General features: G+C 36.2%; 2 protein-coding genes across 2 annotated transcripts in view; both read right to left on the reverse strand.

The window, feature by feature from the left end:
• Positions 1–10,593, reverse strand: part of PLBD1 (phospholipase B domain containing 1) — a 45,211-nt gene extending 34,618 nt beyond the window's left edge. The window contains exon 1 of the mRNA XM_070947024.1: positions 10,485–10,593. Within this exon, the coding sequence (XP_070803125.1) occupies positions 10,485–10,593 (109 nt within the window). The remainder of the gene's footprint in view (positions 1–10,484) is intronic.
• Positions 10,594–15,081: 4,488 nt separating this feature from the next.
• Positions 15,082–27,565, reverse strand: part of GUCY2C (guanylate cyclase 2C) — a 93,169-nt gene continuing 80,685 nt past the window's right edge. Inside the window, exons 25-27 of the mRNA XM_070947197.1 lie at positions 19,102–19,196; positions 15,821–15,897; positions 15,082–15,256 (exon numbers count right to left, since the gene is read on the reverse strand). Of these exons, the coding sequence (XP_070803298.1) occupies positions 15,082–15,256; positions 15,821–15,897; positions 19,102–19,196 (347 nt within the window). The remainder of the gene's footprint in view (positions 15,257–15,820; positions 15,898–19,101; positions 19,197–27,565) is intronic.

Consider the following 27,565-nt stretch of genomic DNA (forward strand, 5'->3'; position numbering starts at 1 on the left):
GGAAGTATTAAAACTCCCTCGTGAAGAAAAGGAAAAATGGGAACTAGCTATGAAAAAAGAGATGGAAAGTTTGCAAGGATTAAATGTGTTTACACCTGCGATTGCACCTAAAGATAAAACGATTATAGGTACCAGGTGGATTTATAAAATTAAGAATCTAGAAGGAGGCAATACTCTATACAAAGCTAGATTGGTTGCACAAGGTTATGCACAAAAATATCCGGAGGACTACACTGACACATACTCCCCCACAGTGAGAACAGAGAGTGTTAAAACAGCTCTAGTAGTGGCATCTGCACTCAATCTTGATGTATTTCAATATGACATACAGACTGCGTATTTACACGCAAAACTAGATAAGGAAATATATGTAAGAGCACCACACAGTCAATACACTAATAAGAATGAAATTTGGCTATTGAACAAGAGTCTATACGGATTAAAGCAATCTGGCAAAAGATGGTACGATTGCTTGGTAAAAGTACTTAAGACCATGGATTTCAACGCTACCACTGCTGATAACTGTTTCTTTGTAAAAAAGAGTGATGATCATATTGAATTTGTATTAATTTATGTAGATGATATTTTATATATAGGAAAACACAAGGAGAGAAGAGAAACCTTTGTAAATAAACTAAACGATCATTTCTCGTTGAAATCTCTAGGTAAAGTAAACAAATACCTTGGTGTACAAATTAACAAAACTAGAAGGGGATTCAAACTTACTCAGAAAGATAAAATCATTGAACTTCTGAACAAATGCAATTTAAACAATGCCAAACCCTGTGACACTCCTATGCAAACTGATTTCCTTAGAAACACTGATGAATCTTCCCCTGAATTCAAGGATAATACATTTTATAGATCAGTCATAGGTTCACTTCTTTATATATCTAATTGGACCAGGCCAGATATTGCATTACCACTCAACTTATTGTCAAGATATGTTAGCAAACCAACAATGTATCATTGGGAAGCAGTCAAAAGAATTCTAAGATATCTGAAAAGTACATTAGACTTTTGCTTAGTATTAGAACCTAGTAATGATAAAGAACCAAAACTTACATGTTACGCAGATGCGGATTGGGCTGGAGATATATCATGCAGAAAGAGCACTTCTGGTTATATTTTTCTATTAAATGACTGTCCAGTTTACTGGTACACTGGTAAACAAGAACTGGTAGCCACTTCGACCACAGAAGCGGAATATGTTTGTTTGTCCAAAGCTGCAAATAACCTTGTATGGTTTAATGATTTGATTTCAGATGTTTGGAAAAAACCTGCTTTGCCTTTTGTTATGCATGAAGATAATAAAGCAGCCATTGAAATATCCAGATCCGATGCCATTGGACAAAGGTCCAGGCATATAGATATAAAATTTAAGCATGTGAGACAATTGTCTCAAGATGGATTTATCAAAGCAGTGCATTGTGATACCTCTGAACAATTAGCTGACATATTGACGAAGCCTTTACCTTCTAAACAGCACAAATATTTAACATCAAAATTATATGTCTTATATTGTCCTGAATCTGAATGTAATTGGTGTTGTATAGCGAACCGGCATTTAGAGGGGGATTTGTAAATGCCTTATTCCCTAATGTGTAAATAATGTATATATGGGACATCGGGGGTTAACTTATTCTTTGGTTCCTAATGTATTCATAATTCACCACTCCCATTCTTGGCTCCACCCCTTGTATATATAAGGAGCCACCTTCACCATTTTGCTTGCTTCTATCTGTGAATATTCAGTGAATATAGAATGCCTGTTATAATTAAAGAGAAATATATTTAAACCTCTAACTCTTATTATCATTATTGAGTCTGATCCTGAAAATATTGCAACACATTATATACATTATAATCAGCCTTTTAAAGTATCACCCGCCTACTCAGTTACTTGTGCCCCATCTCAGTTACTTGTGCCCCATCTCAAATTCCACATGAGGTTGCCTTTCTTGCTTGCCAGGGCCTCTATCTTTTCTGAAACTACATTTATCTAAGGAGAAACTATCCTTGGAAAGTACATCTTATCTCACCTGTATGGCTAAACTATCTTCAATAAGATAGTTATTGAAGAGTAAGATAATAAACGAAATCTTTAAAAAACAAAAAATGAGATTGTTGCAAAAAAATAAATGAGATGAATTTCAAGATCAGAAAAAGCTTTTTATTTTGGCCAAAAGGTTCAGACATGCATTCTATTTACATTCTGAACAAAGACCTTGTTTAAGACACGCATCTTTATACTTTTCAGTTAGTAACAAAACAGGAAATGTGAAATCTGCCTCTTTAGCTAGCCCCCTCCCTTATTCCTTAGGCAGGAAAGCTCCATGTGGTTTAGTTCTGCATTTTAACATGGTACCAGGAAGATATTCTTGAGGTTTGACTTTTTGAACCCAGCAACTGTCTCTTTGCCTGCAGTCTGACTTCTTGAACTCTGCAACTTTCTTAAGTCACAGGGGCCCTTCAGAGATCATCCAGGCTGACCCCGTATTATTTCACTATTATATTCAATTTCACTTTACGTCCTACCTTAAGATAGGGTTCCAGAGCCTTAATAAAAGTGTGAATGCTCTAATAAAATGTTTCAATACTATATTCTATAAAATATTCTAATGTCAAAGAGATTGTAATTTTATAACTCAGTTAATTGGGGGAGAAATCTGTGGTCTATTATAAAAGATGCCTCCAACTTTTGGAATATTGTCTTTAGAAAACAACTATAGTTTGTCATGTGGAATTCTGAAAGAAAACATTTGGAAAAAAAAGTTTTTATTTTTTGCTAGAGAAACATCCTAGAAAATCATTTCCTTATACGCAAGCAGAATGTGGAACTGCTAATCTCAAATTTAGAAAGCAGAAAAATAACAGGTTCCTTTTTTTTTCAGGTACAACTATGATTTTTAAAAAATATTTTAATACTATTATGCAACTATACTTGCCTAACACTTTTGCTTCTATAATGAATAATAATTGATTCTTTCATATAGAAGAACTAAATAATTTCACTTCTCCTATCATTATTGCAAAAGCTTTTAAATCAGTACAAAACCACAGATAGAAAACCTGAACAAATGAAACTACTAGTTTCATTTCTGCCCTAAAATTAACAGCCAAAATACAAAAGACCAGAGATACAATTTTAGGTTTGTTGAAAAATATGTGCAGTTCTTTATTTTTTAAATACAGCTTTATACATTTTATACATCTCAAAAAAGTTTTCAAAACTTTGAATCTCAAACATACAAATAACTGTATATAAAATGCAACATTGGCTCCAAGTTATTTTGCTTGCTATCCAATAACTTTTATTTCATCATTGATGCCTCTAACTGCCTTTGCTGAATTCAGTAAATCTAGGCAGTCAGGGATACCCAGCATATTTTGGACTCAAATTTTTCCATAGCTTCAGCGAATTTTATATTTTCTGGTACCCTCTAATGTTGCAGTGTAACACTATTCTTATTCTGGTTAAACAGGTTTAAGATTGAAATAATACCTTGATGTTACAGGTTTGAGCGCCATTGAATTCATATCTAAATTGTGATTTAAAGGCATCCTGCTAGTACGATATAAGTACAAGAAATTTGGGGAATTTTCAGTCTTTTTTACATTCTCCTTTCTGTCTTGTCTGTTGCGATTGTCCTCCATAATATATTCCCTTTTTTGGGATTGCCACAAACCTCAGCAGGCCTAATACAGATAGTCCATGATAACGAATGGGAGTTTCTCCAGTCAAGCTGCTTTTTAATATACAGAAATTAAAAGAAGGATCCCCAAGAACACCAATTCCAGAGAGAAAGTGGTAACTGCTTCTCAGAGTTACTAGTTAAACAGTTAAGAAACAAGCAGTATTGAAATAAAGGTGAATTCTGGTGCTTGTCGTTCAACTTCCAAAGTTAGCAACCCTATTCAGAACTCTCCCAGGACCTTTCCCTGCTTACACTAAGTCACAACAGAAACATGCCCTGGTAACTTTTCTGCCATTTTTCATGATATTGCCTTCAATTTATCCTCAAATACCTGAACCAGCTTAAAGTTACCCTTAGCTGTTCTGATGTTAAAATAATGCTTTCCCTTTAAGCAGGCAACAACATATAGCAGTTTGTGGGTATATTCTGAACTATATTGCCATTTTGTCGTCGGTGGTCCTTAGGGAACAGGATCTGCTTGGCACCCTAGTAATTGAATGCTGATGGGCACATGCTACCTTCCCTCTAGTCCCATAAATTCTCTGGGGTTATTCTGCTTTTTCAGCCACAGAATCCATTTTTCTTCCCAAATCAGGTTCTGGACCGACCTCTGCTTCAGTCCAGAATCTCAGTTTAGAGACCTGAATCAGCTGGAAGAGCAGCCAACAATTGGCAGCAATCACAGTGAACTTTTTGAAGTTTAGAGTAATATAAGCATGTGTGTAGAACTGAAAATGATACTACTACTATTACTATATATTTCTGTATATATGGCAGAGAATAATACTGCTACATGAGAATATGAAAGTGACAATATCTAGTAACTCATCATACATAAAATTCCTAGTTACTAGTGGTAAATTCAGGGACTAAGGTTATACATAATAGATGTTGTTATAGTGAATATTTATTATAAATACCTTATTTAGTTATTATTTATTGTACATATTTACTTAAAATAAACTAAAAAAAAATTGGAATTCTCTTCCTTAGGAAGGAGCTAATGGCAAACCACCCCCCAAATCTTGCCAAGAAAACTGCAGGCTCTAGTCCAGGCACATACAAAAATCCTTAACAATATATATTTCAGTTTATTTCATAGTGTTAAGTATTTATATGCATATTTAGCAGTTTTCAAGCATTAAACCAACTGACCTATTCTGCTACATTTGTTCTTTTGTAATGTCCACAAAATATTTTCACCAGAAAAATTTCCCACAAATTTTTATTTTGAAAAAATCAAAGAAAATGGTTGAATAATAGTGAACATTGATATTATTTGATCCATCATTTTAGAATAAATATCTATTTCTTGCTGAAAATGTTCAAGACATTCAAACACTGTCTTTTAGATTTCTTCTGGCAATGTTAAGACCAGCGTGTTTACAATATCTCCTGACATTCTTCTTCAACATTTTATTCTTTTTTTTTTCTATGCTTATGTCCATTTCCTTAAATTTTCTTGTTGCATAAGCTTTTCATAATTTCCGATTGCTAAACTTCAAGGAACAAATTTTAAGCCTTGGGCTTGCACTATACATTGTTCAAGGTTCATCCCAGCTGTTTGTAAATATTGTTGTATATAATTAACATCATCTAAAACTTCATATCAGGAACATAGGGTAATTCAAGAAAGAAAAATCACATTATAGCAGGGGCAAAGTCTAAGCCCGTGATGGCGAACCTATGGCACGAGTGCCACAGGTGGCACGCGGAGCCATATCGGTGGGCACGTGAGCATTGCCCTAGCTCAGCTGCAGCACACATGAGCGCGCAGGCCAACTGATTTTCGGACCTTCCGGGCACACCGGAAGTTGGCAAACGGACCGTTTCTGGCCTCCAGAGGGCCTCCAGGTGGGTGGGGAAGGCTGTTTTCACTCCTAGAAAGCCTCTGGAGCCTGGGGAGGGCGAAAAACGGACCTACTGGGCCCACCGGGCCATTGTGTGCCAAAATCAGGGGGAGCACGGGAGGTCGTGCATACATGCATGGGGGGGTGGGGCGCATTGAATTGTGGGTGTGGGCACGCACGTGCGTGACCCCCCCCTGCGCTCCCCCCACTTTTGGCATGCAACGGCAAAAAGATTAGCCATCACTGGTCTAAGCCATCGACTCTCTCTTTTTTTGGGGGGGGGGAATCCCACAGCATTTCAAATGTTGATATTACTGCTTCAGTGTTTAACTTTACTACAGGCATAGTTTCATACTGAGCAATTCATCTTGTCTGGGAAAGTCTTGTCACATTCAGCTGCATTTTCCAATGAGGAAGTGAAAGTAAAAAGAACAAATTGATTTTTCTCCTATGTTCCCAAAAAGTCACACACAAAGACATGCTTCCAAAAAAGTGAACACCACAAAAATTTGCCAGCAGCAGCAACCCAAGTCCAGCTCCACTGCTGTGCTTGCATGGTGCCACTGACTACTATATAGCTGATTGGTGCAGCAACAACTTCACTTCTTTGGCATTAACCATGTGGTGCAAGAAAAGTGACCAGAGAATGGGGCAATAAATTTCTTCATCACCTCTGGCAGCCTCTCCTATTGCCTACATGCAGGATGGACTAACATCTTTTTAAAAGTATTTTAATCAAAATGAAAATGTACCAAAAAAATCAGGTTTTGCAGTACTGTCCCAAATCCACAAAGAACAATGACTAGTCCAAAAGGCCAAGGGAATGTGTAGACAGGGAGATTAAGTTTACACAAACGCAGTATATGAGCCAGCAGAACATGCTGACTGATTACATGGCATGGAAGCTAAGGTCAGCATCTTAGCTTACAACTTCCATACTAAAGGCTTTAGTTCTTAATTTAAGACTAAAGTGTTTCCTGCATTGGTCAGCCTTATTATAACATCACTCCAACAAATGTAATTAACATTGTGGAGATTAAGCAACAGATATTTTGTAAGCATATTGATATTGTATAATGGAACTTACAGTGCTAAGCATTTATTAGTGACAGATGGAAAGCAGATTCAGTATATTGCAGTAAGCATTCTCTTTTCTTTCCTCACTGTAAGGGGTTGTTTTGTATGTGTGTGTCTTTGACTCAGCTTTGACTCCTAGCAACTGCCTGGACGAATCCCTGATGTTTTCTTGGCAAGATTTTTCGAAAGTGGTTTGCCATTGCCTCCTCCTTAGGACTGACAAAGAGTGACTGACCCAAGATCACCAGCCTCTTTTGTGTATAAGCTGGGACAAGAGCTCAAAACCTCCACCCAGATGCCTCGACTATATAAAAGTGGCTGTTGGTAAGAGGATCGTATCCATCTCTATTCTTTTCCAATCTATCACTCAAAACATATCCAGAAAGTAACAGTATAATTTAAGAATACTAAGATATACGTATAACTGATCATTTCTTGAAAATAAACTCAGGTATTTTAATCATGAACATTTCAACTAATTTCAACTACTTTGGGTGTTTGAAACAATGGGGAAATATGTGGTTGAAAATATTGAAATTTACATTACTATATGTTATGATCTTAATTTTTTTTAAATAAAGTTATATATTGGTATAAGTCACCAGAGAAATTCCCTAAAATATATAAAGAATTGCAAATTTATGCTGGAAAAGTGGAAAACAAGAAATGTTCCACTAAATCAGAGTGATAAATACAGGTGGTCTTCAACTTACAACAACAACTGAACCCAAAATTTATGTTGCTAAATGTGAAATTTGTTAAGTGAGTCTTGCCCATTTTATAACTTTTCTTGCTGTATTTGTTAAGTGAATCACTGCAATTGTTAAATTAGTAACAGTTGTTAAATGAATCTGCTTTCCCCATCGACTTTGCTTGTCAGAAGTTTGCAAAAGATGATCACACGACCCTGGGACAATGCAACGGTCATAAATATGAGTCAGTTGTCAAGCATTCAAATATAATTGCCATGACCGTGGGAATGCTGCAACAGTCATAAGTGAAAAATGATTATGTCACTTTTTTCAGTGCCATTGTAACTTTGAACTGTCACTAAGTGAACTGTTTTAAGCGGAGAACTACCTGTAAGTAGGGGAAAAGTCATGGAACTTTGTTTTTAAACATGACAACTTCACCAAAATTATTATATGTGCAAAGGTGGAAAGATTTGGTTGGTGAAGATGATGGAACTTGAAGAAATAGCCAAATTGACTTATTAATTGGAGGAAAAACAACTATTTATTGCTAACTAGAAACCCCTTATAGACTTTTTGTGAGAACAGAAAAAATGAATTTATGATGATGAGTTTTGCTGATGTTTTGATGATGAGTCAAGATAGTTTATGGGAAAAAATAAGGTATTTTGCAACCAAGTAGTATAATATATAATTGTACTTATAACTGATGTGAAGAAACTCAGAGGCTACTTATTTGTATTTTCTTTCTTTGCTTTTGTGCTTTGAACTCGTTTTCTTGTTTTTACTTTTAAAATCATTTCTGATTATTTGAGAAAATGAGAATTTTGAATACTACATAAAAAAGGAAGAGGTCACATATTGATTATCATACAATTCTTGACACTCATTGATAAGACTAAATTTTTCTAAACTACTTCAATTGAAAAGTTATCGGATTTTAGAACTTTTAAACAAATCAGATGAAAATCGTAAATCAGCTTGTGACATAGTCAAAAAGTGGAGAAAAATCAATAAACTAAAACAGTTTAAAAACACGTCTGTAGATTGTAATTCATCCAAAAAAGGAGCTGTTCCCCAAATCTTACAATTACTCTTAAGGAAGAGGTTCATAATTTATAGGTATTATTTAATCTATTGATATCACCAAGTTATTTTAAAAGATATAGAAGTATATGGTTTTTATTAGACTATTATTTTATTATGAGTAAGTGTTAAACCATTCTTGTCAACTGTACTGTACTTGTCAACACTATATCAGTGTTTCTCAGCCTTGGCAACTTTAAGATATATGAACTTCAATTCCCAGAAATCAGTTGGTCCACATATTTTAAAGTTACCAAGGTTGAGAAACACTGCCTTAGGTCCAAACCCAGCCCAAATTCAAATCATTAATGATTCTAAACTCAAAGATCCTTCACACCATTAAGCCAGGATGCTTAAAAGTCTATATTATGTATCTACCCATCAGTATCCTTATCAGAGGTCCTTCTTTGCCTTTTGGATCAACTTAATTATATATGGTTTTCTTGATAGTACCACTCAGTTGCTCCTCTTAAAGAATTCACTTCACACCTTCCTACTTAATCCTTCTGGCAATGGTCTATCTATGGGTACTCCTCAATTTACAACCATATTTGAGGCCAAAATTTCCATTGCAAGGCAGTTATAGTGAGTTTTGCCCCATTTTATAACCTTTTTTTGCCATAGTTGTTAAGCAAATCACTGCAATTGTTAAATGAATCATGCTGTCATTAAGTGAATTTGGCTTCCCCCATTCTTTTGGGAAGCTGGCTGGAAAGCTTACAAATGATCACATAACTCCGGGACACTTCAACTGTTTTATCAACAGATTAAAAGTTTTATGTTACTTATGATCATCCTCATTTCTAAGTTTTCCAAGCATATTAATAGCAAATCCTATGAATGTAAGGAAGTAGATTCAATGCTGATTGCTCACAAGTAACTGCTTGTGGATTATATCCAAAGATAAAAACATGTATTAGAACAGATAAAATCAGTATATGAGTAAAGTAACTGACATTCAGATACACCAATATAAATAAATGTACAGTAAATATAAATAAACTTAACCCTAAGAGTCAGCAATTCATGGGAAGAGAAACACTCTATTCTAGTAGCTAATCTATCCAGGCTACTGACCGCAGATGTGCTGGCTGAATATGCAAATAAAGTTACAAAATATTTTCCCATGGTAATCTAATATTGCAGTAATAATTCTTAGGATCAACAGGCTTTCCTTTTCTAATTTGCAATGTTTTTTTTTAAAGAATAATATTCAAATTAGAAGGCAATCAGTCCTACCTTGTGTTTACAAATGTAAATGTCGTTTTCAAAGTTTTTTCGGAATCACACTATGTACTATGTATACAAGTATCTTATCTCTTACATATTGTAAGCAGTTTTTCCAATAATGGAACAGAAATGTACTTGCCTCTTGAAAATAAACGAGGGATGGAAGACTGACTGAAAGTTGTATGATTTTTGTTTGTAAAAAGTGTCCCCAAACTCTAAATTATTTCTGCTTATTGTTGATTTCAGTTCAGTTAAGGATTTAATTCTAGGAAACGTGGCTTTATAATATATGCAGCAAAGAATTGCCCCTCATAAAAGGAGAATGCCAAAAATGTGTTGCTCCTTGTTGCTTTTACTATTTTTGCTCATTAGGCAAAAGAACCCAACAGATGAAAGGCGACTTCGAACCAGCTCCGTTCCATGTACTATCTATTCTGGTTGTTTTAAAAATACGTTTCTTTTTGAAATTTAGAATAGGAATTCTGGACTTATTTGCGTTGTGAGCCATTTCCAAACGGAGGGCTTTTTGACGCCTTTAAAAAAAGAAGAAGAAGAAGCCAGAGGAGATGCGAGGAGAAGCGACGGAGCCACCCCTCTTCCTCCACGGTGCAGAGCAGACAAAAAGCAAAAGCGAGACTTCCCGGCTGCGCTGTAACGCAGGGATTGGCGAGCGCCTGGCTCACGCTCTCTTGGCGGGACCCTGCGGAGGGGGCCCGGGAAGCGTCCTCCTCCTTGGAAAGCCGCCTCTTCTCGCAGCAGCCTCAGCCCGAGCCCCTTCCCGGGCCAGCGGCGAAGTTGGCCGGGAGAAGGGCTTTTTCTTTGCCTGTCCTGTCAAGGGGCTGCCTTCTCACCTGCTCGAGTTTCTGCCACGGCCCAGAGAAGTAAAAGTCCCCCCCAGTACCAGCTCCAGCATCGCTGGCGGCGATTGTCCGAGGAGGAGGCGCTGCCGAAGCGGACCATGCCGAGTTCTGCGAGACGGTCGGAGAGTGGGGAGAGATTACTCGCTTGGCTCGTCCCCGGCCGCTGCCCCGGGCGGCACAAGAGGTCCGCCCTCTCTTAGGCGGGGTGGATTAGAAAGCGAAAAAGCTCTCCGCCCGGGCGTCGAGCATTATCATTATCATTGTTATTAAAGCGGTTGTTCTAGTCTCAGGATTGGAAGCAAAGGATAGTAAGACGTCTTGACCTACTTTTAATGTCCCCAGACTCTTGAGGCGAAGTCATTAACCCGGAATGACTTTTAAGCAAATCTCAACACCTGGCCGACCCTGTCTGTAGGGTTTGGAAAATCAGGTCTGCTTGGTATTTCAGCGGGAGATTTTGGGGCACGGGATGGCATCCTTCCACACACCTCGACAGTTGAACTCAACAAGGAGTGTTGTAATCTGATACTGAGGTGTACACTTTTGACTGGAGTCTGGGCATAACACAGTTATATCTTGAGGGATACAGAGGTTTTAATGGATGCTAGCCAATTGGTACTCCCCCCTCCCCCCCAAAAATTTCTCTTCATGGATATGTTTGGGAAAACAAAACATGGAAATATGTAAAACATAGAAACATAGAAAACAAACAGCAGAAAAAGACGTAGTGGTCCATCAAATCTGTCCTTTGAGCTCTTTAATTTTTGTTTTCTTTTTAATTTATTATTTTTAAATTACAATATGTTCGTTGCACAGTCAGCCAGGTATTCAGGCTGAATTTGGCATTTTTATTCACCTGTCGAGGCCTTTTCTAGGACCTGGGATAGACTGGTGTGAATGTTTGATGATGATAAAGATATTGTCGCAGTATGTAAGCTGTTGTAAGTAAAGCAGCTTTTTGCAATTTTTATTTATTTATTCTTGTTGAATGGTGGACATGTGTTTATCTCAAGCATGATTAAACTGGTTACTGATGATGTGCCTTTCAGTATTAAAGACAGCTTACAGAAACATAACAGAAAAGTACAACAAAGTGTGAAAAGGAAAAGCATTTTCCAGGTGTGATAAAAAATGAGTAAAAAACCCCTATAGTTAAATTGCTTGTTTGATAAAAGCAAAAGCTTGGCTTGAAAGCATTTAGTAGATCAATCACTTTCCTAAGCAAAATTCCTATAGTATGATAGATCTCCCTATTACAATTTTATCATATTTTTCTTGGGCAGATCTGATGTTTTTCAAAACAAATATTGTAGGCTAGCTTCCTAAAGTGATATGGCTGAGATAGAGCTCCCTTTCTATTTTTACAATTTTAGTTATTTTAAAGCCATTCCAGTTCTAAAGTGTAGGATTTTTAAATTGAATCTAACAAGAATTCTCTTTTTGTAATTTTACAAAATTACATTTTGGTAATGGTAAAAGACAGAGAATGAGGTGGCTGGATGGAGTCACTGAAGCAGTCAGTGTGAGTTTAAATGGTCTCCGGGGGATGGTAGAGGACAGGAAGGTCTGGAGGAATGTTGTCGATAGGGTCACGATGAGTCGGCCACAACTTCACAACTAACAACAACAACAAATTGTAAAAGAAATGGATGCATGGTTATAATTCCATTCAAAAAAAATAAGCCACCATATAATATTTATGCCATTAAATGGTGGTAAACTGTAGAGAACTGATTATCTTGGAGAAAATATACAGTACTCCTAAATTTACAACCACAATTGAACCCAAAATATTTGTTGTTAAGCGAAACAGTTGTGAATTTTGCCCCATTTTACAACCTTTCTCGCCACAGTTATTAAGTGAATCACTGAAGTTGTTAAGTTAATATAGTTGTTAAATGAATCTGGCTTCCCCATTGACTTTGCTTGTCAGAAGGTGCCAACTATCATAAATATGAACCAGTTGCCAACCTCCGAATTGTGTTCACGTGACCATAGGGATGCTGCAACGGCTGTAAGTATGAAAAATGGTCATAAATCCGTTTTTTCAGTGCCATTGTAACTTCGAACAGTCACTAAACAGTCACTGCACTACAACAGTCACTGTTGTAAGTCGAGGACTACCTGTACTAATAGCTAATGCAAATGGAGTTCCTGTATTAATTGTGGAGTCTGATTTCTGATGAGGCCTACTTTGAATGGCTGTCACCAATTTTGAAAGCCTAATAGCTTGTTCTCTTCCATCTCTCTTACATTGAAAAGAGTCAAGACTAAATTTAAATTTCTTTCTCATGCTATTGTTTTCCCCATGTCAAGTCAATGTTTTGCTAACATACTTTGCATATCTTCTCCAAAATAATGTCTGCAGTTCTCTATATAAGCCTATTGATTGAATTATCTGAATTACTCAGTTTTAAATATCTGAATAATACAGAGGTGGCATTTTGAGAGTTTTGTTATCATGAGTTATATAAAAAGAACCATTCTGTAAATTTAGTTTAGGCTGATCTGAAGAAGTCAAGCAGTTCTATCATTTTTTTGAAAAGCAAGGTCAAGTTACTTCCTTATGATCTAAAGCTTACCTTAAATGTTTGCTTATTTAACAGTCTCCTATGTGATCTTAGTCATGAACAAAGAAACTACAAAAAACTGCCAAGGGCAGGAAGCTACAAATTTCATTGTACACCAACAAACTAAGGATGACATTTTATTTTTCCCGTGCTAAGTAAATCAGTAATAACTAACTCTTAACTATGGCTTATCTGTTTGTTTTATCAGTGACATCATCAAAATAAACAAGTCCCCCTCGGATGCAGACTCTATCAGGTCATGACCCTACCCGGATATGACGTGTATACCCCTGCCCTACCTGATGCTGGAATCAGAAGATCATGACTCCTAAAGGACATGTTGAACATAATCCCATGGGGGAAAAAGTGACAGTCAACCCTACACTGTGTGATTACCCAGCCTTCATCCTATATGGATTTGAACCAAAATTAAGCCAAGTGAATAATTAACAGAACTCTGGGCTACAGTGTATTTGGGAAGCAAACCCTATTTATGTATTGATAAATAAATAATAATACTTTTCTCTCATTTTTTTTTTTATGTGCTCTTTCCTTTATATTTAAACTATTCTTTCAGATTCTAAAATTTATTTTTTCCCTGCTATATTGTTTGGTAACTTGAGCAAAAATATAAAGTAAAATATGTTTTATAGTGGCACCATATAATTAAGATAAGTAATAAAGAAAGTATGTCCATATTCTGGTATGTATACAGTATTTGGCTTCAACTAACACTGATGTCATGCATTTTGAAGACTATGGCAAAACTTGGTGGATTTCACAATTATTTCCAGGTGGGATGGTAGCAGCCGCTTTATTTTATCTATTTGACATATATTATCTATTTGACATAGGATAATCTAATTATTTGATGTAACAGAAAAATAAATGGCAGTTCCATGAAGCAGCTTTTTAAACATTTTTGTTGCTAACTTCCCATCCTCAAAAAACAGCAGGATATGCTTCCTAAAAAGAAATAAAATGAACAAAACATGCATAAAACATGAATTTGAGTTTTTAAAAATGAAGATAGTCGTAATACTGCTATGAAAATAAAATCATAGCATAACAGCGATATCCAAATCGCCAGCTGTGTTGCTAGTGGAGACCCCAAAAAGGACGACGTTTTCTTTCTTTGCAGCATTTTGAATCCTGTTTTCTTGCCACACAAATGATTCTCCAATGGTCCTCCAAACAAGTACTCTCAATTGTACATAAATTATAAGGAATCTTAATGTTATAAAATACAAAATAAAATCATGTATGAAAAAACTATATAGAACAGCAACAAAATGCCAACTTCCACATAACTGTCTGCCTGTGAATATATCTCAACTAAGTGGGTGTGGTTATGGAGATAGCTATTCATATTTCATCTGTAGCATGGTAAGAACAAGTGCTACAAGATACTCTTATCCAAAAGTTTTATTGTACTTTCAAATGGATTGGTTACACTCCCAAACATTATAGAACAAATAAATCATGAAAAAAACCAATGCCTTAACAGATTTTAAATGGCAGATAAAATATATAACCATAAACAATGTACTGAGTCTAAAACGTATTACTGGTAGTCGACAGTCTCTTCCTTTGTTCCCTGCATATCCAAAAAGCAGTGTACTAGTAAAGGCTCTAATAAGTCAGCAAAAGCAGCTTACATTAAATTATTTGCATGTTGGAAATGCAGCAAAGGGAATCTTTTCATAGTTTATTAATTACTAGTATAACGATATGCAAGTACAGAAGATATTACAGAGAGCCATGTTAGTCTATAGTAGCCAAGCATTGTTTCAAACTAACACATTCTATTAAAAAATAAACTGTAGTGATGAAAACTTGTATGTCTTTTAATAATGCTTGCTAGTTTGAAAAGGTGCCATCAGACTTATTGATTAACGATAATTAAAAGAATGAGCAACATTCTGTTTTTAACCAGTCTTGCTCTCCTCAATCTTGCAAATGGGTAACAATGGTGGGAACCCAAAATCATTTTATTCCTAACTTGTTCCTATCTAGCTTTACAGGTAAGTGGCAGGGTGTTCTTTAGTAGCCAATTGCAGATATTCCAGGGTGTCTTTGCAGTAGCTAGTCATGCGCGAAATCTCTTGCATCTGGCAATCTCCCGTTGGTCTTTTTTGTAACGAGTCCTTTATCATCTCAGCAAAGTCTGCCTGCAAACGCTGCTGATTCTCCCTGGAAATAGCAGTAAATATTTTTAATTATCTATATATTTCTATCCATCAATACTTCTATTCCTATAAACGCTGTTTAAAAGTTGAGAATAGAGGGAGCTCATACAGGAGTGGCAACACCTAGTTGATCTTATAGCAGGTTGAGGCCTGGATGGCACCTGGGTGACATCCCATCAGAATATCCTAGGTCTATAGAAATGGTGAAGAAATTGGGAAATAAAACCAAACAATAACAGAAAACAGTGGCAAGCCACTCTCCTGAATACAACATGGATGTATACACATATACACACCAAGAGCCAAGCTCACCTGGAGTGAGAATGTACTTTTTTATGTGTCTCTATATCTTGCAGGGGGCGAAGTTAGTTTGGGAATGCATGAACCTGTCCTCCAAAAGCACCCCACCCTCAGAAAATAACAAATAGGAAGAACATATACTGCAAAAGATTCTTCTCTCCCTATCAAAAGGAAAACAAGGACTATCAATCAACAATGCAAAAACCCACCCTGATTTGAACACTGGTTAATATCACAGCTTTAAAAAAAAACAAAAAAAACCTCTTACGCTGAAGGAGGTGATGGAAGATTATATTGTTGATCCTTCACACCTGTCAGCCAATAAGTAATCTCAGTTCCTTTGCCCTAGCATGAAATGATAAGATTAATTATTAACTATTATAATTATAATTATTATTTTTTTGAATATACATCAATATCAATACATGAATAGTGAGGCATCAGGGTATACAAGTATTTGAATACAAGTAGTAATGATAGTATTAATATTATTTGTTATTTAAATCATACTTATGTAATTGTAATAATATTCTTTTACATATTTGTATTAAAATATAAGCATTATTTAATTATTCAACATTTTAGTCCCCCATTCTAATAACAATAACAGTATCATTAGAACGTACATGGTATCACCATCTTTCAAACTCTAATCTTTATGTCTAGCTATTACTTTTAATATGTTATATTAAAATGTGCATAATAATATTCCCCCTATTTCTTGTGTCTGCCTCTATTCTAACTCCTGGTAAAGCCAATCTTGTATTACAAAACATTTCCTCTATCCGTCATCTCTTGCCCATTTTAATATTTCAATTCTTATTCATTTTTTGACTTGCCTCCCAAATTCCTTCCTTGGGTCTTCTTCTCTATCTACATCTTTCCTGTTTAATTTAAGTATTTCTTCCATCTCTACTATCTTTTGTTGCCAAACCTCCAGAGGATCTGCCCAACTCTCAATTTTCTTTTCAAAGATATATTTCTGTTTATCTAGTATCATTTTTTGGTCTTTTAGCATGTATTTTCCCTGAATTGCTTCATATGTTTTTATTACCTTCTCCCTCTGATCTTCTTGTTTTGTTTGTTTATTTAGTTCTGTCTTTTCCCCTGGTCTCTCCATTGTCTCCTCTATTTCCTGGGCTTTTTGATCATTATTCATGATCTCTTGTGGAGCATTTTCTAACTTCCCATTTTTGTTATTCATTAAGTCCATTATCTCCCTGTGATTCCTTGTCATAGTATCATGAATGCTTTGAAACATTGCCACCAATTCTTTTTGCAACCCACTTATTTCCCTCTGCTGAAACATCTTGCCTTCTTTTTTGATAAGTCCAAATATTACTCAGTAGTCTGTCAATGTTGTATCACTAGTCAGAATCTCTATTATTTTTGCTCTCAGAAAGTCGATCTGGAAACCATTTACTCAGTCTCGATGTTGCTCCTCCGGAAATACAGTAATATGGTTCTTTGTGTTCCACAGTTAGTCAAGTTAGCTCTTTTTAGGTAGTCCAGGAAAATGTCCAAATGTTTCCTTAAGTCCCCACTATAAGTTCAATCATAACTCCTGATAGTTAAAAGTCACTTTACTTAGATGTTTTCCTTATTTTCAATGTTAGAGCTCCAGTAGTCATGGAATAGATAAGTATAAAGCAATAGATAGCACAGCAACCCTCCAGGTGTTATTTCCACTTTCTCCTCTGTCTTATCAGTATTTTTCTCAGGGTTGTAGGAATATAATGTATTCCATTCACCAGTAGATGGTGCTTTCTGTTTAACTTCAATATTGCATAGATTCTAACAAATTCCGTTTGTATTTATTCAAATAAATAATAAAAATTCTGACAAGTAATTCCAGCATTTTAAAATGTCTTATTACCAATAAAAATTAGAGATCCAATCTTTTTCTGTTTTTAAAGGTTTTGCGCTCTCTTAATATCTTTTTCTTTCAGGTCTATGATTTTTCTCTCTGTAATTGTTCACCACTTAAACTCTTCAAAGAGTCCCTTTTCCAGAGTTTATTTTCTTTAGGGTAGGTTTTAGATTTAAAAAAAAAGTCACCTCACCCAGTTCCAGTCACTGTTCATCCACACTGCTCCAGCACAGTCTTTGTTTCTTCAGCTGCCCCAGCTTCATGGCAGCCATAATGGCTGCCTCTCCTCTTTGTTGTTGGATGAGAGGGAATTAGCCCTGGATTAAGCAGGACAGCTGCCGCTCTTCATGACCTGCAGGGCACCCCTCACTCTTTGTCACCCCTATAGGGTGACTTTAGCCCCTTATGGGGCCCTCCAAGAAAGGGATTTGGTGGGAGTTCACGGAGCCCCGATTTTCGCGTCCAATAGCACAGTGACGTGAACCGGAAGTCCAATTATTGTTATTACTATATTGTATGATTTTTTATAAAAAAAGCAAACTATTTAAACTCACTGAATGTATAAATACATAAAATAACACATTATGTTGTGATTAATTCAACCTCAGGATTTGCTAGCATGACAATTAAAAGAAGGAGAAGAAAGAAAAGGCCTTGGACAAGATGCTATTTTATAAAGTAAGCAATTCCAAAATTCTTCACCATAAAGGCAACAGGACTATTTTTTCCCTGAGGAGGAAGAAAACATTTTGCTTCTCATCCAAGAAGCTTAATCGGTTCTGGCAGGATGGTGGTGGGGGCAGGGAGGTTCGAAGGATCATATTTCTTTGGCAGTCATCTGGTTATTAGCACTCTCCCTAAGAACTCTTGAAGCCACTTGCAGGGTTTATCTGTGCAAAGTGTGTGTGTGTGTGTGTGTGTGTGTGTGTGTGTGTGTGTGTGTGTGTGTGTGAAGCTGCTCAATGTTAACATAAATGGCCTCTTTTACCCTTCTTTAAAACCAATGCTGGACCATTATGTTAACACTGAGCAGTCCTCTCTCAACATTCACTGCTGCAAATCAGGAATATATTTCCCAATCCAAGGTCATATAATAAGATTTATTACAAATAATCCTCACTTACCAAGGGTAACTTGTACTAGCAACTACGCCACTAAAGGACATGGTTGTAAGGCCCCACACTGAGTTATTGCAGTTGTAAAGCAACTTGCCAACTTACGATGAATGTTCTAGCAGTATCAGTTGCCATAGTTAGATGAATCCCATGTTATTACAGCATCCCACAGTCACATGATTATCATTTGTGACCTCTTACCAGCCTCCCCATTGATTTTGATTGTCAGAAGATGGCAGTGAAGGTCACAAACGTGATCATGTGATCATGGAATGCTGTGATGTTCTATTTGTGATCTGATCATTAATTACCCAAATCCCAATCAAGTGACTACAGGGACTCTGCAATTGGTATAGTTATGAGGATCCGTCATAAGTACCTCTCTCATTCCACACTGTTGTAATTTCAAATTGTCACTGAATAAGTGGATGTTAAGTGAAGCCTACCTTTAAGTAGTCTGGACACAATTGAGCTGTAAGTTATATCTTAAAAGCTACACAGCTCTTAAATAAATGTTCACTGTAAACAGATTTTTTAAATTATGAATATATGGGTATAGATTACCTTCAAATATGTTTCTCCCCGTTCTTCATACTGGAACTGACAGTCTGTCCTCTTTAGAATATCAATAGTGGAACCACTTACATGGATCCGCAAAGCTAAAAGTAAGCATATAAGAAATACACAATATTTGTAAGATAGTTTTTAATTATTATTTATTATTACTATTGTGCCAAAGTTATACAGTTGATATTTAGTAATTCTTGATTTTTTTAAATGGGTGGAAACAATAGAATTCAGTTATCTGAAAAACACCATTGTTTTTATAAGAAACATTTGTAATTAAATATATGTAATGCTGAACATATTAATATAAATTTGGATTAGCTTTGATGATTTTATTTATTTGTTTGGTCATATAACAATGTGTATATATATAACCGGTACTAAAGTCAAATAGAACCCACCCGATTGGAACATATTGCTAGAAGGATATAAATTGTTCAATGAGACAGACTCAACAAAAGAGGAGGAAGAGTTGCAATGTATACAAAGAATTACTATATCTCTATAGAAATACACAATACTAAGGATGAAAGCTGCCTTCAAAGTATAACTTTCAAGTTATAGTGAATATTGGGGGGGAGGGGAATGACATTCCTCAGGTGCAGGGGTGGGTTCTACTTACCTTTACTACCGGTTCACAATGGGGGCCATGCACACGGTCTTCTGCGCAAGCGCAGAAGCGTTTTCATGACATCAGGGTCAGTGGGCGGAGCCTCCCACTGGTTTTACTACCAGTTCTATAGAACCGGTGTGAACCAGGAACAACCCACCACTGCTCCTGTGTACTACAGGCCACCCTACCAAGCTGAGGAAATATGAAAGCCATATTTGAACTATTCGCAAAAAAGTTGACGGAGGTGTGCAGGAAACACATAATGGGGAACTTTAACTACCTTTCCATTAACTCAGGAAAAAACTTTGCAAGGAGTGGGGGATTGAACAGGTTCCTGACGTGCCAAGTCACGTGCCTTTATCTCCCAAAAGGTGGAGGAAAGAACTAGAGGGTCAGCTATACCGGACTTAATTCTTAATAAAAACCAAATGGCTGAGGAAGTGGAATCTCTTTGGGGAAGAACTTTGGGGAAGAATGACCATATCATACTAGAATTCACCACAATGCAGACCCAGGTAACTGAACAAAGTCAGATTGGTGTTTTAGACTTTAAGAGATCTGACCTTCAACAAACTAGGAGAGAGAATAGGAAGGATTCCATGGATGGAAATCCTAGATGGAAAAACAGTATGAGATGCTTGGGTTACTTTGAAAAACAAATAATAAAGACCCAAACAAAAACAATACCAAGAGAAAGAAAAACAAGTGACTGCAGACAAGCATGGTTGCACAAAGAGCTCTCTGACAAACTGAAGGACAAAAAGGGCAAGTATAAAAAAATGGAAAGAGTGGCATATAACAAGAGCAGAATACCAGCAAATAGTCCAAATATGCAAAGATGGAGTCAAGAAGGCGAAGGCTCGGAATTAACTAAGACTTATAACAAATGCCAAAAATGGCAAAAAAAAAAAAAAAGGGTTTCTTTCAATATGTCAAGGAAATTGTTGGTTCACTAGTGGGAGAAAATGGCTTTTAATATATGGCTTTTAAAGGTCTTATCCACCTTCTTATCATATAATAAATAAGTATGCCAACCATATAACAAATCATATCCTTCAATATTCAATATTCTTTCTTCTGTTGAATTAATCCAGTCACTGATTATTGATAGGACAGCTGCTTCATAGTATAATCTTAAATTAGGCATTTTAAGACCTCCTCTTTCACGTATATCTTGCATTATTTTTAACTTTATTCTTGGTCTTCTCCCTGCCCAAACAAAATTATTAATACCCTTCTGCCATTCCCTCAAATTTACATCTTTCTTGAGTATTGGTATCAATTGGAACAAAAATAAAAACCTGGGTAAAACATTCATTTTTATTGCTACTATTCTTCCCAACAAAGATAATTGTAATTTTCCCCAATTCTCCACCTCTTTCTGTACTTTTTGCCATAACAATTCATAATTATTTTTATATAATTTTACATTTGAAGCTGTAATATATACCCCTAAATATTTAACCTTTTTTACTATTTCAAATCCCGTTAATCTTTCTAGTTCTTCTTTTTGCTTTACCATCATATTTTTAGTTATTATCTTTGTTTTTTGTTCGTTTACTTTAAATCCAGACACTTGTCCATATTGGCTAATTATATCCATTAAACCTGTAACTGATTGTACTGGTTGAGTTAAAGTAACAACCAAGTCATCTGCAAATGCTCTTAGTCTGTAATCATGATGTCTAATTTTAATTCCCTTTATTTTATTTGACCCTCGTATTTTATTCAATAAAAGTTCCAAAGTTAAAATAAACAATAATGGTGACAAAGGGCATCCCTGTCTTGTTCCTTTTTCAATTTTAAAAGTTTCTGTTAAACCACCATTAATTATTATTTGTGCTGTTTGTCTCTGGTATATTGCCCTAATAGATTGTGTAAAATACTCTCCAAACTGCATCTTTTCTATTATTTTCAATAAAAATTGCCAATTCAATCAATCAAATTCCTTCTCCGCATCCAAAAAAATAAGCACTGCAGGGACTTGGTTGTTTCTTTCCAAATATTCCAATAAGTTTACAATTTGTCTTACATTACATTTCATTTGTCTCCCACTTATAAATCCAGATTGATCATTATGAATCATTTGTTGCATAACTATCATTAACCTATTTGCTAATATTTTAGCAAAAATCTTATAATCAGTATTTAAAAGCAATATTGGCCTATAATTTTTGGGTTGACTATGATCTTGATCCTCCTTTGGGATCAATGAAATAAAAGGATGGGGGTACATCTCCTACAGCTTGAATTTTGCTAAATAGTTCCTTAAGCAGTTCCACTATTTCTAATTGCAAATTTTTATAATAAACAGCTGTCAGTCCATCTGTGCCTGGAGCTTTACCCCCTTTTAACTGTTTAATTGCTAAAATAATTTCCTCTGAAGTTATTGGTTGGTTCAATCCTTCCCTTTGCTCTGGTGTAACTACAGGAATATTCTCCTCCTGTAAATATCTATCTATGTCTTTACCTTGAATTGTATCACTAGCATATAACTTTGTATAAAATTCTAAAAAAGCTTTTTAAATCATATTTTGTTGATATACCCCTTTACAGTTGTATTCTATTTTTTCTATGGTACGTAGCTTTTGTTTTTTCCTTAACAAATAAGCTAACCATCTACCTGGTTTATTCGCATTACAGAAAGTATTATGTTTAGCATATTGTAAATTAGTTGCCACTTGGTCTGCCATCATCATATTAAACTGCCCTCGCAACAAATTTATTGTTTCCTTTATTTTCTTATCTGTTGGATTCAATATAAATGCCTGCTCTTTCTTTTTTATTTCCTCTTCTAAATCCCTCTGTTTCTTTTCTTGTCTACGTCTATATTTATTACTCAAATGCCTTAAAATTCCTCTCATATATGCTTTACTTGCATCCCAAACCATTTCCATAGGTGTACCCTTGTGCATATTCATAACAAAAAATTCTTTCATTTGTTTTTTACATTCTTTCACATTTTCCTCATATCTAAACAAATTTTCATTTATCCTCCAAGACCTTCTAACTCCCTTTTCCTGCTCCAATTCCATCCACACCGGGCTATGATCAGTTAAAGTTCTTGAACATATCTTCGTCTTCCTCACCCTAGAAAAAAAATCATTAGTGATTAGTATAAAATCAATCCTAGAAAAAGATTGGTGTCTATCAGAAAAAAAAGTAAAATCCTTTTCTTCAACATTTCATTCTTGCCAGATATCTCTCAGCTCCATATCATCCATCATATCAAAAAAAGATTTAGGCAATCTAGCACGATTTTGGGTGTTTTGAAATAATCCTTTTTTGTCCTTTTGAGTATCCAATACTCCATTCCAATCACCCATTAATATACACGATTTGTAATCCCATTGTATTATTTTGGTGTGCAAAAGCTTATAAAATTTTTCTTGCTGTTGGTTGGGAGCATATACTCCAAATAAAAGTGTTTTCTTCTCTTCTATTAAAAATTCAATTGTGATGTATCTTCCTTGAATATCTGCCTCAATTAGTTTAGCTATTAAGTCTTTCTTTAGGTATATAACTATACCATTTTTCTTCTCTGGAGCAGCTGCAACAAAATGTGTTCCCAATCTTGAATTTATCAAATATTTTTGATCTGTCACTCTAATATGTGTTTCTTGTAGACAAATTACATAATTTTTAAACTGTTTCAAATAGTGAAATATTTTCTTCCTCTTTTGCGGTGAATTTAAACCATTAAGATTCCAGGTCAAAATTTTAATTGCCATTCTTGGCACCTTGAAGCTTCTGGAGTGCCAGCTGGAAATCCTCCTGCACCTTTCTCTTCGGCCTTTCTCCTCCCACTGCTTCTGTTTTTGTAGTTTCTTGAGCTTTCATTTGGGTTTGCTGTATCTTTAGGTCTTGTTCTCTTCATTTGGCTGCAGCTCGGGTCTGTCTTTGATCTTTGGGTTCTTCTCTTTTTTCTGCTAATTCCAAAGGTTGAACAGTACCAAAAAATTGCAATAAATCTTCTTCAATAAGCGAAGTCTCTCCTTCAGCTTGTGGCTGTTTACCTTCCTTCTGTCCCTGTATTGCCAACTCTTCTTTTCTTCTCCTCATTTCCGGAGATGATGGGCATCCAGCCTTTAATACATTAGTATAAAAATCTTTTGCCTTCCAAATTGTGTTAAGACGATATCTTTCTCCCAAGTAATTCACCACTAGTCCAGCTGGAACATCCCATCTAAACTGGATCTGTCTTTCTAAGTTCATCCACCAAAAAAGCAAACTTTTTTCTGCTTCTCAACATTTTTGGGCGGATTTCTTTTAGTACTAAAACCTCTTGTCCTACCAATTGGAGTTTATTTTTATAGAAGGCTTGTAAAAGTTCATTTCAGATCCTCCTCATTGTAAAATAAATCACAATATCTCTTGGCAATTGTTTCTGTCTGGCAAACCAGGAATTAATGCGATATATTTTGTCAATTTGCAATGAAAGATCTGCTTGTTGCTCTCCAGTTATCTTTGCAAAGGCCTCTGCAAAGATCTCTCTCAAATTCTCTCGACTGTGCTTTCTCAAACCTCTTACTCTCAGGGCAAACTCCATCGGTCTATATTGTAACATCACCACTTCATCGTCTACCCTATCCATCTTAATCTGAACTTCACCCATTTTATTTTCCAAATTCACATTAGACTGATTAATTTCTTCTACCCTTTCATCCAACAATTCAATGTGTTTTGCCAGACCCTGAAATGCCATTACAATATCTTCTCTTATTTCCTTATTCCGAGTTTGGATAACCTCCTTAATTTCAGCCATCTCATCAGACACTCCCTTAATTTTTCCCTCTAAAACAGAGTCCTGTAAAGACTCTTGTAAAGCTTCCAAAGTCAATATTTGTGGATTTGAGGTAGACAAAGATTGTAGTTTTGATGGTTGTGCTGGTGATCCTCCAGCGCTTTTAAAAGAGCCGGGTTTTATTTGCTTAGAGGCCATTTTTAACTTTCAATTTATACTTCTTGCAGTAACCAAATTAATAAGTTCAATTGTTTTTAAATCTTTTGTAAATATTGTAATTTATTTAAAGTCCATACTGTAATCTTTCCACTTTAAATCTTTCTTTCTTTAATGTAGAATCCAATAATCTTGAACAGCCTTAAAAGCGGTAACGATGTTAACAATCACTTTCACTATAACTTTCACTTTTCCACGCCCTATTACAGTTCAGGCACCATTTTTCCTTTCCTTTTTAAAGATGATCTTAGAAGGAAGAAATATGGATACAGAGTTAAAGTTCATTACTTGTAGTTACTAGGACTCCTGTTTTTGTTCTGCCTGCTTTGGGATTAATTTGAAGCTGACTGTTGATTGCAGGGGTGGTCGCGGTGTCTTGTTCTGCTTAAAGCAGAAAAGTCCCGGATCCGGAGCTCTGTCGGGCTACCAGGGAGCTCTCACCCTTCAAGTCCCAGAATTATTCCTAGGGCTTTTGGGGAGCTCTACCTTCATCCAGCTGCTCGCCTTATCCTCTTCTCCCGAGGGGAAGGTTTCCAAACTGCTAGACAGCTGATTTGCACTGTCTTGGCGGTTTTTACGAGATCATGGGGCTGACGATCCGAAAGGAACGTCTGCCAGCACCTGCGGTGCCACTGGAAGTCATAAGTCACTTTTTACAGTGCCATTGTAACTTTGAATGGTCACTAAATGAACTGTTGTGAGTCAAGGACTACCTGTACAAAAATACAAAAAGCTTCTTTGCTTGCAAAAAGCTGCCCTAAATACCAATCATTAGATTAGAAATACCTGCAAGCCAGAGTTACAAATCAGGCAGGGTGCCAGAACACCTTGAGGAATTAAAATAGTTAACAAGCAATGATAAGTATCACCAGCCAACTCTTGCTCATAAAGTGAAGCCCTTTAGCAGAGAGTTAAGCTCTCCAGAAAGTGGGTGGGCATATTTGGGCTACAAAATGCCAAGTTAAAGAGACAAATTAACAAATTATATATGGGACCCAAGTTCATGCCTCCCAAGCTTGTCAGGATCACAATAAAATTAGTACATGCCACAGATATCTAGATAAATTTCAAGCCTGGTGCCATGTTACTAAGCCTTATTATCATGAGAGAAAATTAAAATGAATGGAAGGATCTACACCCTTACCTCCTTTTTTTAAAAAAAAAAATCTTACTATCAGTGAGCAATCATGTGCTTTGGCCACTCCGAAGCAATTCAAAAGCAATAAAGGTGCTTTTTCAAGAGGCAACTGGACTTTCTGGAAACCAAGAAAGTCCAGTTGCCTCTTGAAAAAAGCACCTTTGGGATAACCATGACCTGAATGACTGAAGAATCCCCATAGACAAGAGACTCCTGTGCTCAGTGAACTGACAAAGCACCCTTTCACACCCAGGAGAAGCAATCCTTAGATTCATTTGCACCACTTAAATATACCAACTGGTCTCACTCACAAGATATCGTAAGGAAATCATCCAGATTTAAGGAAAGATCACATGCCCCCAGAAAGATAGTAAAAAAATCAGTGCCAAGCTTGCATCCTGCCTCTTGGAAGTACAGCCCAAAAGGACAGTGCAGGAACCACTAAAGCAGTGAAGGAAGATCCCCCTCCCCAGCTAGAAAAAGAAACCATGAGGCAGGAAAAAATTCAAACACAATACAAATAATTAAATCACAACAGTTTAAATCCTTTTAAAACTAAAACACAAGTCTTGTCTGGCTTATTTCCAGAGCTCACACCCCAGGCAAGCTCAATGTAAACACATGAGATAAGCCTAACTACAAAGAACCTGTTATTAACACAGCTGCCTGCAATTTACTGCTGGTTCGAATCTCTCCAAGGCTCAAGGTTGACTCAGCCTTCCATCCTTTCTAAGGTAGGAGAAATGAGGACCCAGTTTGTGGGGGCAATAAGCTGACTTTGTATAAATATACAAAAGTATGAAGGCTATTGCTTAACGCATTGTAAGCCGCCCTGAGTCTCCGGAGAAGGGCAGCATATAAATCAAAATTAAAAAAAAAAAAATACAATTAGTGCTAGAATGTAGCAAAAGAGCAAACACAGTAGCTGTTGCTTGTTAAACCAATTACCGGAACAAATGGACACAGGAACTAGATTTCTCAATCCTGCTTCTTTTCAGGAACAGAGATTAACATTTTTCCTTTTAAACAAGGCTGAATAGGGAAAATAATCCCATCAATAAACACAGCACAGAATTAAACTTAACCAAAAACCAGTTTTAGACCAAAACTCAGAAAGCATAACTCATGTTTGGATGTCAATCTTTCTAGCTAGCCAAGAAGCCTTGCTGAATGTCACTCATCTTGGTTCCTTGTCATTAAAAGCTTCTTTCCGGCAGCTCTACTTTGTTATTCAATTATTTCTTCAAAGTGCTGATCATTGCATCCCGGCTAGAAGAACTCCAACAGGGAAGTATTTCCTCCCAACAGCAGTGTAAAAAGCTTAAAACAACCCTTCCCCTTTAAGAAAGTCAAGCCTCTAATAAAGCAAAGCAAAGTACCAGCAAAGAAAAAAAAAAACCCTCAGGAGAAGCTCAGGCGACAGTAAGTCTGGGCATACTGCCAAGAACCTTTAGCTGTTACAATGTAATAAGGCTTAACTGAGAGGCAGTTTCTTGTAAACAGAGCAATAAAGATATGGATTAGGCTAGAAACAACACCAGAATCCCACCACTGTGTGTAGTCCTCAATGGACTACACACAGTCCTCTCTATGTAGAGAGAAACATGTAGTGGGATTCATAAGCGATCTAAATGAGGGGATAGAAGGGAAACTCATTAAATCTACAGATGACACAAGCTGGGGGAAGGGGCATTGCGAACACTTTGGAAGATAGACTCAAGATTCAGAAAGATCTTGAAAGACTTGAGCA

This window comes from Pituophis catenifer, unplaced genomic scaffold (genome assembly GCF_029215685.1).
Source record: "Pituophis catenifer annectens isolate HBS135680 unplaced genomic scaffold, rPitCat1.0.hap2 SCAF_7, whole genome shotgun sequence".
Classification (NCBI taxonomy): Eukaryota; Metazoa; Chordata; class Lepidosauria; order Squamata; family Colubridae; genus Pituophis; species Pituophis catenifer.